The sequence below is a fragment of the Bombus affinis genome, chromosome 14, assembly GCF_024516045.1.
Source record: "Bombus affinis isolate iyBomAffi1 chromosome 14, iyBomAffi1.2, whole genome shotgun sequence".
NCBI lineage: Eukaryota > Metazoa > Arthropoda > Insecta > Hymenoptera > Apidae > Bombus > Bombus affinis.
This window is the reverse complement of record NC_066357.1, coordinates 5544492-5557740: the sequence shown is the minus strand read 5'-3', so window position 1 is coordinate 5557740 and position 13249 is coordinate 5544492. Positions and strand designations below refer to the sequence as shown.

Here is a 13249-nt window from a genome sequence, read left to right as displayed (position 1 = left end):
TTTTCAGCGCGTACACAACCCACCGTGAATCTTCAAAATGTATCGTTTAAATTCTTTTTACAGATCCAGATAAAAAAAGATGTAAAAAATGATCTTTGCTATCCCGTTCGCGATCCCGACCAATCGCGATGTTTTCAAAGTTTCTCTTACGCATCGCTTGCTAAAATAATCCTTCGAACTTGTCAAAAAAGAAACTCGAGTTGCTCCGTTCGATTTGAAGAAAACAGAAAAAGAAGCTTCTTCTCCTTTGAATATTGAACTTAACGTCCGAGTATCAATTGCAGTGACTGCGTATTATTGAACGTTATTTCCAGATTCAATAGGAGAATCGAAAGAAAGAGAAGAAAATACGAGAATCAACGAAGCAATCTTCAGACGCGGAAACAGAGAAAAGTAAAGAAAAGATGCTATTTCCATTCGAAATGCGGGAAGATTTCAATGCGCAAACCGGAACTATCCGAATATCCGAAGATAAAACAAAACGCTCGCTTGGACATTGAGAAGCAGCGAGTAACGAGTCGTCTGTTTGCTCGTGTCGTGTCTCCTCGGTCAAACAATCGGGGAACGTCCACGAGGCATCAAGCACAGCACGTGAGGACGCGTGTCCGAAAAAAGAAGCGGGAACGGAACTCGCAAAGACAATAAACTCGATGAACTTCCGTCGAGGGAAAAGAGAGCTCTCACGGACAATTAGTCGTTTGTACACGAACGCCGAGGATGTTTGGAGATAAGACAAAAGAAACGGAGAAAGCAAGGAGACGAAGATGCAACTGGAGTAGCTGAAGCTACGAAGCGCAGCAACATCGACTCCAGGAAATGGTGGGCGAGATGGAATTCGTTCTATGCTTCTAAAGACCAGATGATAAATAGTCTTTCAACGTGGCTAATTGCGGACACGTTTCGAGCATTTTGCAAGGTATTCGCGACTGTTGCTGTTGTAACGACGTAAATTAGGCAAATTGGCTAATTTCGTAGCTGTGACGGAGCTAACGTCAGCAAGCGGAATTTATTAAAACGACGATTTCCACGTTTATCGCTAGAGATCGAAATAATTGTTAATTGAAATAGTTAGGGTGGCCATTGAAAGGTATGTCAGGAAACTGAGTAACATCGAGCAGGATATACGGTTTGCCATTTTGGTAAATAAAACGCGACTTTTGGAAAAATTGTCTGTTTCCCAAGGTAGAATTGTGCGGGCGTTTAACGTCGATATCGATCGATTGAAATTTCTAATACGCGTAAACCATATGAAATCTAAGAAATATAAGAAATATAAATGTTAAATGTACGTACCTCGAGGCTCAGTCAGAATACTTGGTACATTCTCGTCATAATCGTTCGACGTTCAAACAAGTACGTTCGACGTGCCAAAATTTACTCAGTCGAATACCAATAGTAATTTCATGCCACGTGATGATTAAATTAAAATGAAACATTGAAATTCTTCCTACAATTATTTCATTTTATTTTGCTTTATGACTGATAAGTAACCGACTGAATGATAACTGAATGATACTCAAGTAGAAGCTGCAATTTTATTACAAATACAACCATCTTTACCTCAGCTTGGTTTCGCTATTTTGCTTTCAAGGTGTCTGGTAGAAAAAGCGAGAAAGCCACTGTTTGCTACGAAGAGTTTCGTAACGAGTAGTTAAATAGAACCTAATTACCAGGAGTTAGCAACTAATAAAATACGAACAAAAACAACGAAACGAAGAAGATGCAAAGTGTTTTAAAAAATATAAAACCATATAACAGCATATAAAACGTACATACATCTAATATCAAATTAGCGATTAATGATCGATAATTAACGTAATTCCATCGGCATCGTCGCACTTGAAAAGCACGAACAGACGTTCCATTCGAAACGATGGCGCGACCCGTGGCGGAGACGAGAGGATCGGCACAGACACCCTCGACAGATCTCTAAATTTAGTTAGACGCGTTTTACTGACGGGGAAAAGAGAACGGATCGACGTCGACGCAAACGAACAGAGAGGAGGAGGACACGATGGGACGTGGTTCCAGATGAAACGTCGGAAGGGACAGTGTCGCGATTCTCGCCTGGCCAACGTCCAAATGGCGATACCTCGATCGTCCAAATATCATGAATGGGTCGACCTGGTAAACGTTTCCCCGTGACCAGATTCTCGAAAGAGAAAGAGCTCGAACCGAGCCAAGTCCACGGCTCTCCGGTCGCGCCGAAGTTCAATCGATGTTCAAGGTTGAGAAATCGTGGAACGACGCTGAACGATTTTGCATCGCGCGATCGTCGTGTCAGCGGTTCACGCTTGCGATTAAAACGGAAAATTGTATTCGACGGATTTCACGCCTTCTATTTTGTTATCGATTTTTGGTCAAATACGTTCGGCTAAAGACGAATCGGTGTAAGATATCGCAGAAATAAAAATCTGCGTCGCGGGAATATCAACGAAAGAAGTTCTAGCGTCGAAGAAAATCTATCGGGAGCCATTTTCTCTTGAGAAAAGCGAGATTAAACGCGTAATTCTTTGAAATTTCCTGTCAAGTTTCAAGTCGTTTATGCTGTTTTCTTACGGTTGAATAAATTTGTAGAAGCAGATCGAAGCAGATTCTAATTGATTCGTTAGCAAGCGTTGGTACGTGTTCCAGTAACGTAACCGACGTGGTGATATCTGTTTAATGGCGAGAACGTATTCCTTTAATTAAATAAAACAACGCATTACATAGATTGGCATCATTCAATAAGGAAAAGTTATTGGGTGGAGTGAAACACACCGTCAGGATGTGATAGACGATGAAGGAAATAGAAGAGAACAGAGTCGTATGACAAATGATATCTATGAAACTGAGTAATGAAACGCCAGCGAACATCATTTTTCAATTACAAATATTCTCGACAAGCTGTATTATTAAAGGAGCAATAAAATATCCTAAGGATTAAAACTGATATGTTTTACTGGCAGGAGTAAAGAAACAACCACCACCTTGCTGCAATATATTACAAGACCAAAGAAATTCCATCGGACCTTCCATCGGAAATAAAAACAGTTGTTAAATCTTAGCAACAACGATGTACTCGATGTGGCGAGAATCGAAACGTTATCGTTCGATCGGCGTATTGTCGAAAATTTAATTTCAATTAAATCTATCGCGCCGCCCGAAGGATTTAATTACCAATGATCAAAGATAAAATGGATTAAAAGGCTGTGATGATCACGCGGCACGACGATATCGGGCAATTACTCCTCATCTACGTGAGCTGTAATTCTAGAAAAATCGTTGCAGAACTAATAATTACAAGGCTCGAGCCATCAATTTATAAGGGAAATCGATCGACAATTTGTTACAGTGAACGAAGCCCGTGTAATTGAATATTAGCAGAGGATGGAGAAAATAAATTTCTGAAATTGCGGTTAATATCCATTAACCGCGGTTAACGAGCCGACGATAACTAGGACGAGGTTGTTGTGACAACTGGAAGCGGTTACGATCGATGATCGAGGTTTCCTCGGAGGCGGAGAAAGGATATGATTGATGAATCAGTGGTAGAGACGAAGCGCATATCGTAAATAGCTTTCGATCTGACTAGGAAGTTTCAAACAGCTAAAACTGCAGTTAATGGAAATTCGTATTTTTCTGAATACGTAATACTGAAAAAATCCAGCCTCGTCAAATATTCGTTTTTCGCGCTATATATTATTATTATTATTTGTTTATCGCAACGGGATTCAAAGTCTAGTACGATCTCCGTTACAAACGTGCGCATTTGACATAATTGTAACGAAATATAAGGAAATATGACGTGATATTAATATACTGTATAACACGATGAATAACATGATATAATATATCGTAGTATAGCATAGTGAATTTCAGGTTTGACTTAGGTGCTTGTATATTAATTGCAGGTCTTTGTTGCCTGAGCTTTCTTTGTTTCTAACTTGGTCAAGAGGATACTCCAACGTGAAACACGTCCTGTTAGGTTGTTTGACTTTTTTTTTACGAAGAAAACTGTAACAGTGTTTGCAATGAAACTTGCAGAGTATATTTTTGCGTATGTTAATAGCATGTGTAATTTTTCTTGTCGAGAAGAAATTAAAATTGATGGCACTGCATGCCCTCGTACGCAATTGACAAAAAGACCTCGTCTCATGGTGTCCACGATTGCGGTCGTTCTACTTGTTTAAAATAGGAAACTCAAGGAGATTGTTAATTAGGATGAGTTTGGCTGTAGCACGAAACTAGGACGAAAGCAAAAAGTCGATAATTAAAAGAACGACGACCGTATGAAGTTCGATCGTAGACCTTCTCCATGGTTCTTTAGCATTCAAAGGCTTAAATAAATAGAAAAAAGGAAGATATCGAATTCGTTCTTGTTCAGACTATAGCGATACATGCGTGGAAGATTCACACCAAATCTTGAGCCAATTGGTCGAGTAGATTTTATGGTACCGTGAACGCCGTGTTGAGGAATAACAGATCTGAGAGGAACGTGTTTAAAATGTTGTGCATCGATGATAATTATTCGTCTAAAAATCTTTCGAACGTCCGTAACATCGTCGATTAATCTTACATTTCTCACAAATCCATAAAAATCCACGGCTTACTCCTAGACGCTCTAAATAAGAAACAAATGATTCCTGGAAGAATTGAAGTTTCCCAAAAATGGTATTAGAAGTAGCTGTTTCTAATTAACATACGACATGATGTACGTATACATATGTTGCTTTTTAAAAAGACGCTAATTACGACTCAACGACGAAGATTAAACTGAGATGCAAAAATTCAGATGACGCGTATCCTTCGTTTCGCATTTGTTTGGTGGACCATTTTCAGAACGTCCCTTCTGTGAAGATACCATGTGTCTGCTGTTCAGTACGCATCGCAGTGGAGAATTGCTTTCTTAAATAAAGGATTCTACGCATAAATTGTGCGTAGCTGAGAGAATCGACGTGAAATATCGAATTGCGATACTTCGACGCAATTTTAGCGGCGTTTATTACGGCCACGATTCGCGGAAGAATCGAATTAGAATCCGCGTTAGGCTGCCAAGTAGCGGGAGCTGTCGGTTTATCTTTCGTGAACTTGGTGCCGAGCAAGCGTACTACGAGCCATGTTTCGCGTCTCTGGCGCTAAATAATCTGGATAGAATCCCATTAATACAGCTTTCACGTGTTTTGCTGAAGAGATACCTAACGATCTTCCCATCGTCGTACGACAAGCTTGTAATTTCATTGCGAAACTTCGAATTACATAGTTCGATTCAATTAACAGTAGAACTACCACAACAGTCAAATTGACTGGTTTTACAATTTTATTTTAAAGTTCCTACTTCGTGTTATATTTTTTCCGCTATGGTGTAATTACCTTCGCAACGATAACTAAAGGAATAATATAATGAATTTTATTTTGTATTTTATGTATTCAAACCTGAAATAATTTTATATCAAGGCTACTTATACCAATGCCAGTCAAAATGACCGGTACTTGTCAAAGTGTGAAAGGGTGCTGCGATCTGTTTATCGAAACCCAATTAACCAGTTTCCTCGTCTTGTACAACTTGCCACACGCTTTTTAAATTTTTACTGCCAATCATTCGATATGATGATATAAGTTATCAGGAAAATTCCGGATCGATCGCTAGATCGCTAGATGCTAACACTAGAAATACCAGAGCAGTGAAAATGACTGGTTCTACAATTTTATAAATGTGTCAACTCTCGTTTAAAGATCATGGTCCCAGATGGATTAATAATACCAAGAATGTACTACATAACATGAAATTCCTTCTGTAAGAAATTAATAAATCAATAAATATAAAAATATTCTATTATTAGGTATTTTTTAAAGACCAGTCATTTTCACTGGTTTTGATAGAAATAGCTTCGTCTTAACTATCGGTTCTTCTATAACTATACCTATAACTATAACTATAACTTCTAATGTTAAGGAAACGCTGCTACAAAGAATCACAAGTTTGATAATTCTATATAAAAACTATGGAGATCAAAGTCGCCGAGGAAACGATCTTCTAATAGATTTAAGCGGCGCATCGTGGCCAGATTGCGAATATTTATGCAAATTCGTTATTTTAACTGTTCTACGGTTTATCTCGGCTGTGATGCCGGCGAGAAAAGTCGTCAAACGTGTTCAGTCCTTCGACAGTCTATAAAAAAAGAATGAGAAGTTACGATCAGAAAAATGTATATTTTTTTTATGCTCTAGAATTCTTCGGTTTACGATAAAAGGCGTGAAAAAGCACACATCAGCTTTTATATGATAATAAACTTTCTTAAAACTCGCAGTTCTAAAGTGCAGAGAGATTTCGTTCCAGTGTAATCGTTGACACGAATGCCGAGTTCGATACGCTCGAACATGCGCAAAGTTTTATACATAAAAGCTTTGGATCTGCATAATTTTTTCCTATTTCTCAGTTGTTTGTCTATGAAATGAACGTGGTTTCTCAATAATCGAAAATCAGAGAACAGGCAAGATATCGCTATCGGGACTGCATCGTAGTGTTGTGCGCCCACTGTTTCAAAATTTATCGTACACCACGTAATTATTAAAAAAATAATTCTAAGACGTTGTTTAACATTTCCTATTCCGTATGGAAGAATTTTGGGAAGAAAACTGTACAATTTTCCATCGGAATTCGTAATTTTATCAGACTGTCTAGGGGTTAAGACTATAATTTAGAAAAAATGAAAACTAAGCAGAGAATTGTTATATTTTAGGAAACGCAAAAGGTATCATAATTTCCATATTATCTCCATATTTTCTCACATTACGTGTATTTCTGCGTCATCAAATACATAGAATATCCGCAGTGTAACTATGACTATCCAAGTACTGGAAAATCGAATCCAATCCGTCTGATATTACATTTTTTTTACTGAAAATAATCTTCCAAAAGATCTTTCGTATTGCCCTAGTCTCGTCCTAATAATAAATAAATGATAATATGAATTTTTTTAATAAAAAATATGAATTTCGTTTTCGTTTCACAGATCTGAATCATCCCGACACGGTGATTGTGTCAATCGGTGAGAAGCTGATCCTGCGATGCTCATCGAGTTCGAACGCGGAAACGATTTGGTACAAAGGTGACGATATTTTCCGACCATCGTCGCCAAGAATTCGATTAATGAAACAGACGCTGAGGTTCAAGTACATCGAGCCCGAGGACGCAGATTCGTACAGTTGCCTGGTTGGATCAAACATGACGAACGAATGGAGGAACGTGACGATACGAATCGAATTGTTGCAGAACGACGAATACCAGCACGAAACCGAGAGACTGGGAAGACACGAGGAGGAAACGAACGAATTGGAAATCGAAGCGAGAAGTTAGTACTCGGATTTTCCTCGCTTTTCAATCTTGGACAGTTGTTCGTACTTTGCTTCGACGATATCGAACAAAATTTGATTAAAAATTCGCGATCGCTTGTTAGTTACATTTTTTACGTAATTGATTTGTAATTTGTAATTTGAAAGTGATAGCTTCCTTGGCTCTGCAAAAGGACAATAACGTTACCTATCCCCCGCCTCTTTCGCCAATTAATTTTAAATCACCTTCATATCGTTGGAAATCTCTAAAAATTCCAAACAGCTTCAAAATATCTTTGGAAACCCTTCGTTTTAAATAATTTAGTAATTCGTAGAAATAATTTCGTTTCAAACTTGAAGAAATCAGATTATTTCAAAAATCCATTCCCTTTAATGCGAAACTCCGATCAATGTTTCTTGCCATTGCAAAAGTCCCTTTTCAAGTATTACAAGTTTAACCTAACGCTCCTATCTTTCGTTTAAACGAGTCGATTCTAGATGCTCCAGTTAATTTGTCCAATTAATTCCGAATGAAAAAGAACACGAATCTCGGTGTCACAGATTTGCCAGAGACGCGATCGTTGCACCTGGAAAGCGAAAACGCGGAGGTCGACCTGGACAACGAGAAACTGGAGAATGAAACAGCCGGTGAACACAACAACACCGCTCCCGTACGAGCGCCATCGTTCAATAAAAGCGTAGAGATGCCAAACGTGGTCGTGAAACCAGCTGGCAACATGTTACGTTTACGATGTCCAAGCTTTGGCAACCCAAGGCCGAACATCACATGGTACAAGAACAACGAAGAACCAAAAAGAACGCTTGGCACGGTGGTTATGTCTAAGTGGACCTTCAGATTGGAGGATCTAGTGCCTGAAGACAGCGGCAATTACACTTGCGTGGTGTGCAACGAGCTGGGATGCATCAATCGCACGTCCAAAGTTGAAATTGTCGGTGAGTATCGAATTTTTATCTTTCTGTTTACTAAAACGTACAGCGTAATGGAGAAGTAAGAGTAACGTTGAAATGGAAAAGTAAAGTGTAATGTTGAAATTGTCGGTGAGCCGCGTTGAGTGCATCGTGCTTTTTATTTATTTTTCTTTTTAATTTATTGAAAGGATGGTATGTATAATGGGAAAGCGAATGTAGCGTTGAAATTGTCAGTGAGTAGACGAGTGTCTCATTCTTTTCTTCTATTTATTGGAATGATCTCTCGTTTGTTTTCTTTTCATTAAAACAATTCAGGGAACGATAGTACAATGGGAAAGCAAAAATTTGTGTTTTCAGTTAATTAGCTTTTGCTGAGTTAGCTGCGACGAAGTTAGAATAAACGAAGTAAGCTGTAATCGAACGATGTTGCAGGTTTTAAAATGAAAAAAGAATCGCGGTATTCAGCGACCAGGAAGTTTCTAAATTTTGCAATATCGTTTTATATTATCATTTGCTATACGTTCTTCAATGGAAAACATTACGACATATCCAGTGATTATGTAAAGAAAGAAAGTTTCTTAAATCCATACAATTTGCACCTATTTTTCATTGGGAACAATAACGATCAACGATAACAATCGAGAAGGATATTTCGAAGAAGAACATTAACGACCATTAATCACTGTGCAATTTCTATGTTCGGTCAAATGATTTTACATTACCATTTGCACATTCTCCAATGGAAATACCAACCATTGAAAGATTCCTATGACCGGCTAGCACGAAGAAAGAATCACGACGCTGGATCATTGCAAACTTTTCAAATCTCATAACATTTCTCACGTTACTATCTACCATCCATCTTTCACTGGAAATGCCATCGATTAGAAATTTCCAGCGATCGCGTTGCATGAAAGAAGAACATTTCTAAAGAAAAGTTTCTAAAAATTCCATATCCTTTTACATTATCGCTTGCTACATGTTCTTCGCTCGACGAAACGAATCAGCACATTAGATTGTCATAAATAAACTGCCGATCTTTATACATTTACGAGGAATTTGATGAGTTGAAAATGTAATTTTTACCGAGTAAAATAATTCTCTACTCGGCTTTTATTTTTTAAATTAAGTATAAATATCCACAGTCTAGCCATGATTAACATAAACGTGCTCCGCTGGAAACACTATCGATGAGACATTTTCAACGACCGTCTAACGTAGAAAAGAAGGAATCACGACATTAAACAGTCGTGAATTTTCATTGCATCTATAGAGCGTTTTCCTCATAAACCATACATCAACGTGGATTTCCCGAAGAACGTAACCGCGGCGGTGAACAGCACGGTGACGTTCAAGTGTCCGATCGTGTCCGATCTTGAACCGTATATACAATGGCTGAAAGTAGTCGAGTACCCTGGTGACCAAGAGAATTCACCGACCGGCATTCTTCTTCAGGTACAGACAGACCGGATTGCTTAGATGGTGGAGGTTCCTGTGTCTTCTCGATGGATTCATAATCATCGCTTTAATTCTCCACTTTCGAATAAGAACTGTACATATTGTTTAGGTGGTGGAGGTTCTTGTGTCTTCTCCATGGATCTTTAATTATCGCTCTAATTTTTGATTTTTAATTAAACACTATTTGTATAAAATGATTATGTATAATAATGTATACAAGATTTTATGTAAAATAAGACAGATTCCAAGGGATTCTGGTGATATGTGAACTGTCTGCGGCGATTTTTAAATAATATCCAAGTGACTAACGATACGGTGAAGGAAACATGTGCCGTTTGGTATTTCAGGTGCTGCCACGTGGATTGTTTCATTTTGTTCTTTTTTTTTTACGTTTTAATAATGTCATGTTGCTGTATTCTATCTTCTTTTTCCTTCGGATCTGTTTCTTCGATATTCGACGACCGAGGTCTCTTGAGATCAAGTTTGCGTGTAGAAAGATCGTGATAAAAGAAACTAACGTGATGTAATAGACACTTTTTACGTGTTATTTCATTCCTTGGTCCTTAATGAATTAAAACGTACTCGAGCTAACTAATATTACACGCAAACGCACACAAAATTTCTTTAAATTTTCTTCGTTCTTAATTACTTTTAAGAATCTTTAAAGATTATGAAAAAAATTGTACAATCATAATTCTCGAAATCTTAGAAAAATAATCATAGAATTCCTTAAATCATGAAGATAATTATAATCGTTATCATTAATATTCGATCTATGAAATACAGTGCAATAAGTTTGATCTCGAGAGATTTCTTTTCACCTCTTTCTATTCTCTGATACACTGGAGCTTGGTAAAAAAAGGTGGTTGGGTCTATTTTTCCTGTAGAGAGCGTGAAACATCGGCCGATACTGACCAGGCCTCCAAGAAACACGACGGTTCTGATAGGAGGCAACGTTACTATGACCTGCGAGGTTCTGTCGGACGCGCATCGTCATCTTGAATGGTATCACGGTTATCACACGTCTTTCGACACAGTCAACAAAACCAATCAAAGTTTCCGGGTGGAGGTCAAGGTGGGCACGTAGAACTACTTGAAATTGCATGGAACACACTCTATTTTCGTTTATACGCTTCCGCTTCTTGTGTCGTCAATAGATCAAAATTAATTTAAAGTTTAAACGTCGCTAAAACTATTTTTCAAGTCTCCTTGTTTATCATCCTAATAATACTTTCATTAACTCTAACTTTTTCTTATCCCATATTCTTCGACTTTGCATTGGTTCTGTTAAAGTCTGAGTTACTATTACATAAGCGTCAGTTTTCGAGAATTTCATATAATTCCTCGAGAATGCGAGTAAATTAACGAGATGTACAGTTTTGTATTATTATTATTAATTAAACATAGTATTATTCTTCTCATTGCTATGAAACGTAGAATTATGAAACAGAATATTACTTTCATCTAAGATCTAAATTGCACGGTATGATAAGATTGCAAGTAAACTTCATTTTATTTACAAGCTAGCTTTGTACGTTTTCAAATATCAGAATCGCTTATTTTTCTTTCAATTACAGTTAGCTTCATATTTATAAGGAAGATCATTTTTCTATAGTTCTTTAAAACTGAAACTATACTATAATAACTAAAATCGAAGACAACCTTCCGTACAACCATTTGCTAAATTATCTTCTTACTTAAATCACCTCCTACTCAAAGCAACAAATTTCTCTAAATCCTACTGAATTCTTTCAAACAGGCGGAAGGCGCGGACAATCCAGAAGTACTGAAGCTATACAACGTGACACAGAAGGACGAAGGGTGGTACACCTGCATAGCGCAAAACGCGTTGGGAGAAACCTTCAGCAGTGCCTATCTCCGAGTAGTCGAATGTACCTAAAACTTTGTAATAATAAAAATCCCTTCTGCAGAATCGCATTTCCTTAGTTATGTTTAGAATAAATAATTGACATCTTTGCAATGGATTCTGCTCTTTCTCAAAATTGTCCAATAAGCTTTCTAATATTAATAACTTCATTATCCTGCTATATTCGCAAGAAGATTATCGCGTTCTACCTAAAAATAAAAACAGTAAAAATTTCTCTATAAAATTAAAGAAGTATCTTTAGTGCTCTAAACGTATACCAAGAAATTTGCATACCCAAACACCTTATAACAATCTTGCCTTTTCGTCCCCAATTCTAATAAACATTTCTTCATCCTCCAGCTTTGGAGGACCATGGAATACCATTGACAGCGAAACCACAAATTCTCGTGAACGTTCTCGCCGCTGTTCTCTTCATCTTCTTCGCTGTGGGCGTAGTGGTGGTAATATACATTTTCCATCGTCTGAAACGCGAGAAAATGAAGAAGCTGCTGGCCATAGAGACGGCACGTGCTGCAGTCGTGACTCAATGGACGAAGAAAGTGATCGTGGAGAAGCAGAACTTAGTAAACGCGCAGAACGTTCAAGAACCGTTGCTGATGCCCGTGGTGAAGATCGAGAAACAAAAATCGACTGTCGCCGCGGAGGACAGCAATGGAGGAAGTATCTCGGAGTACGAACTTCCGGTCGACAGTGCTTGGGAGTTGCCACGAGAACATTTGACTTTGGGAAACACCCTGGGCGAAGGCGCATTTGGGAAAGTCGTCAGGGCGCAAACAAACACTGGAAAACCCGGGATTCCTTGCGTCGTAGCCGTGAAGATGCTGAAAGGTAGACGCTTTATCCGACGCTTCGTTCCTTCTTCACATTTCTCATTCTTTTTCGTTCGAATTCCCTTTTCATTCGATTTTCATCAAAACTATCTAAGAATAATTCCAATCTATGCAAAAGAATCTAATCGCCAATTACACACCAATCATTTGACCTAATTACCCGGTGACCAATTTCTCCACAGAGGGTCATACCGACGCGGAAATGATGGACTTGGTATCTGAGATGGAGATGATGAAGATGATCGGCAAGCACGTGAACATAATCAATCTGTTAGGAGCCTGTACACAAGGCGGGCCATTGTACGTGGTCGTAGAATTTGCTCCGCATGGAAACCTTCGTGATTTTCTACGGGATCACAGACCTTCCTCTGGATACGAACCGACCATTGGCCAAGAACCAAAAGAGAAAAAGACTCTCACCCAAAAGGACCTAGTATCGTTCGCCTATCAGGTAGCTAGAGGGATGGAATATTTAGCGAGCAGAAGGTGTATCCACAGGGATCTGGCTGCCAGGAATGTTTTAGTCAGTGACGAATATGTTTTGAAGATCGCTGACTTTGGTCTCGCTAGGGATATACACTGTCACGACTACTACAGGAAAACCACAGACGGAAGACTTCCGGTTAAGTGGATGGCACCTGAAGCTCTCTTCCATCGAGTTTATACCACTCAGTCCGACGTGTGAGTATAAGAAATGTTCTTGATAATTGGATAAATATTCGTTTGTTGTAAAGAATATTGGAATTATTTATCTTTTCGAAAATATAAAATCGAATGAGTCTGATAGCGTCTAACAAAGTGTCCCTAACACTGGTATCATTTATATTCG

At 38.4% G+C, this 13249-nt stretch overlaps 1 protein-coding gene across 7 annotated transcripts in view; it reads left to right on the top strand.

The window, feature by feature from the left end:
- LOC126923798 (fibroblast growth factor receptor homolog 1-like) overlaps nucleotides 1-13249 on the top strand; it is a 110628-nt gene that overhangs the window by 94991 nt on the left and 2388 nt on the right. For 5 of the 7 annotated variants that reach the window (XM_050737631.1, XM_050737632.1, XM_050737633.1 and 2 more), the window contains 6 exons: nucleotides 6996-7334; nucleotides 7876-8268; nucleotides 10590-10777; nucleotides 11462-11594; nucleotides 11930-12418; nucleotides 12603-13101. In XM_050737631.1, the coding sequence (XP_050593588.1) occupies nucleotides 6996-7334; nucleotides 7876-8268; nucleotides 10590-10777; nucleotides 11462-11594; nucleotides 11930-12418; nucleotides 12603-13101 (2041 nt within the window). Of the gene's footprint in view, nucleotides 1-2099; nucleotides 2128-6995; nucleotides 7335-7875; nucleotides 8269-9517; nucleotides 9700-10589; nucleotides 10778-11461; nucleotides 11595-11929; nucleotides 12419-12602; nucleotides 13102-13249 lie in introns of those variants that run through there. The other 2 variants (XM_050737634.1, XM_050737628.1) reach the window with 2 other exon arrangements.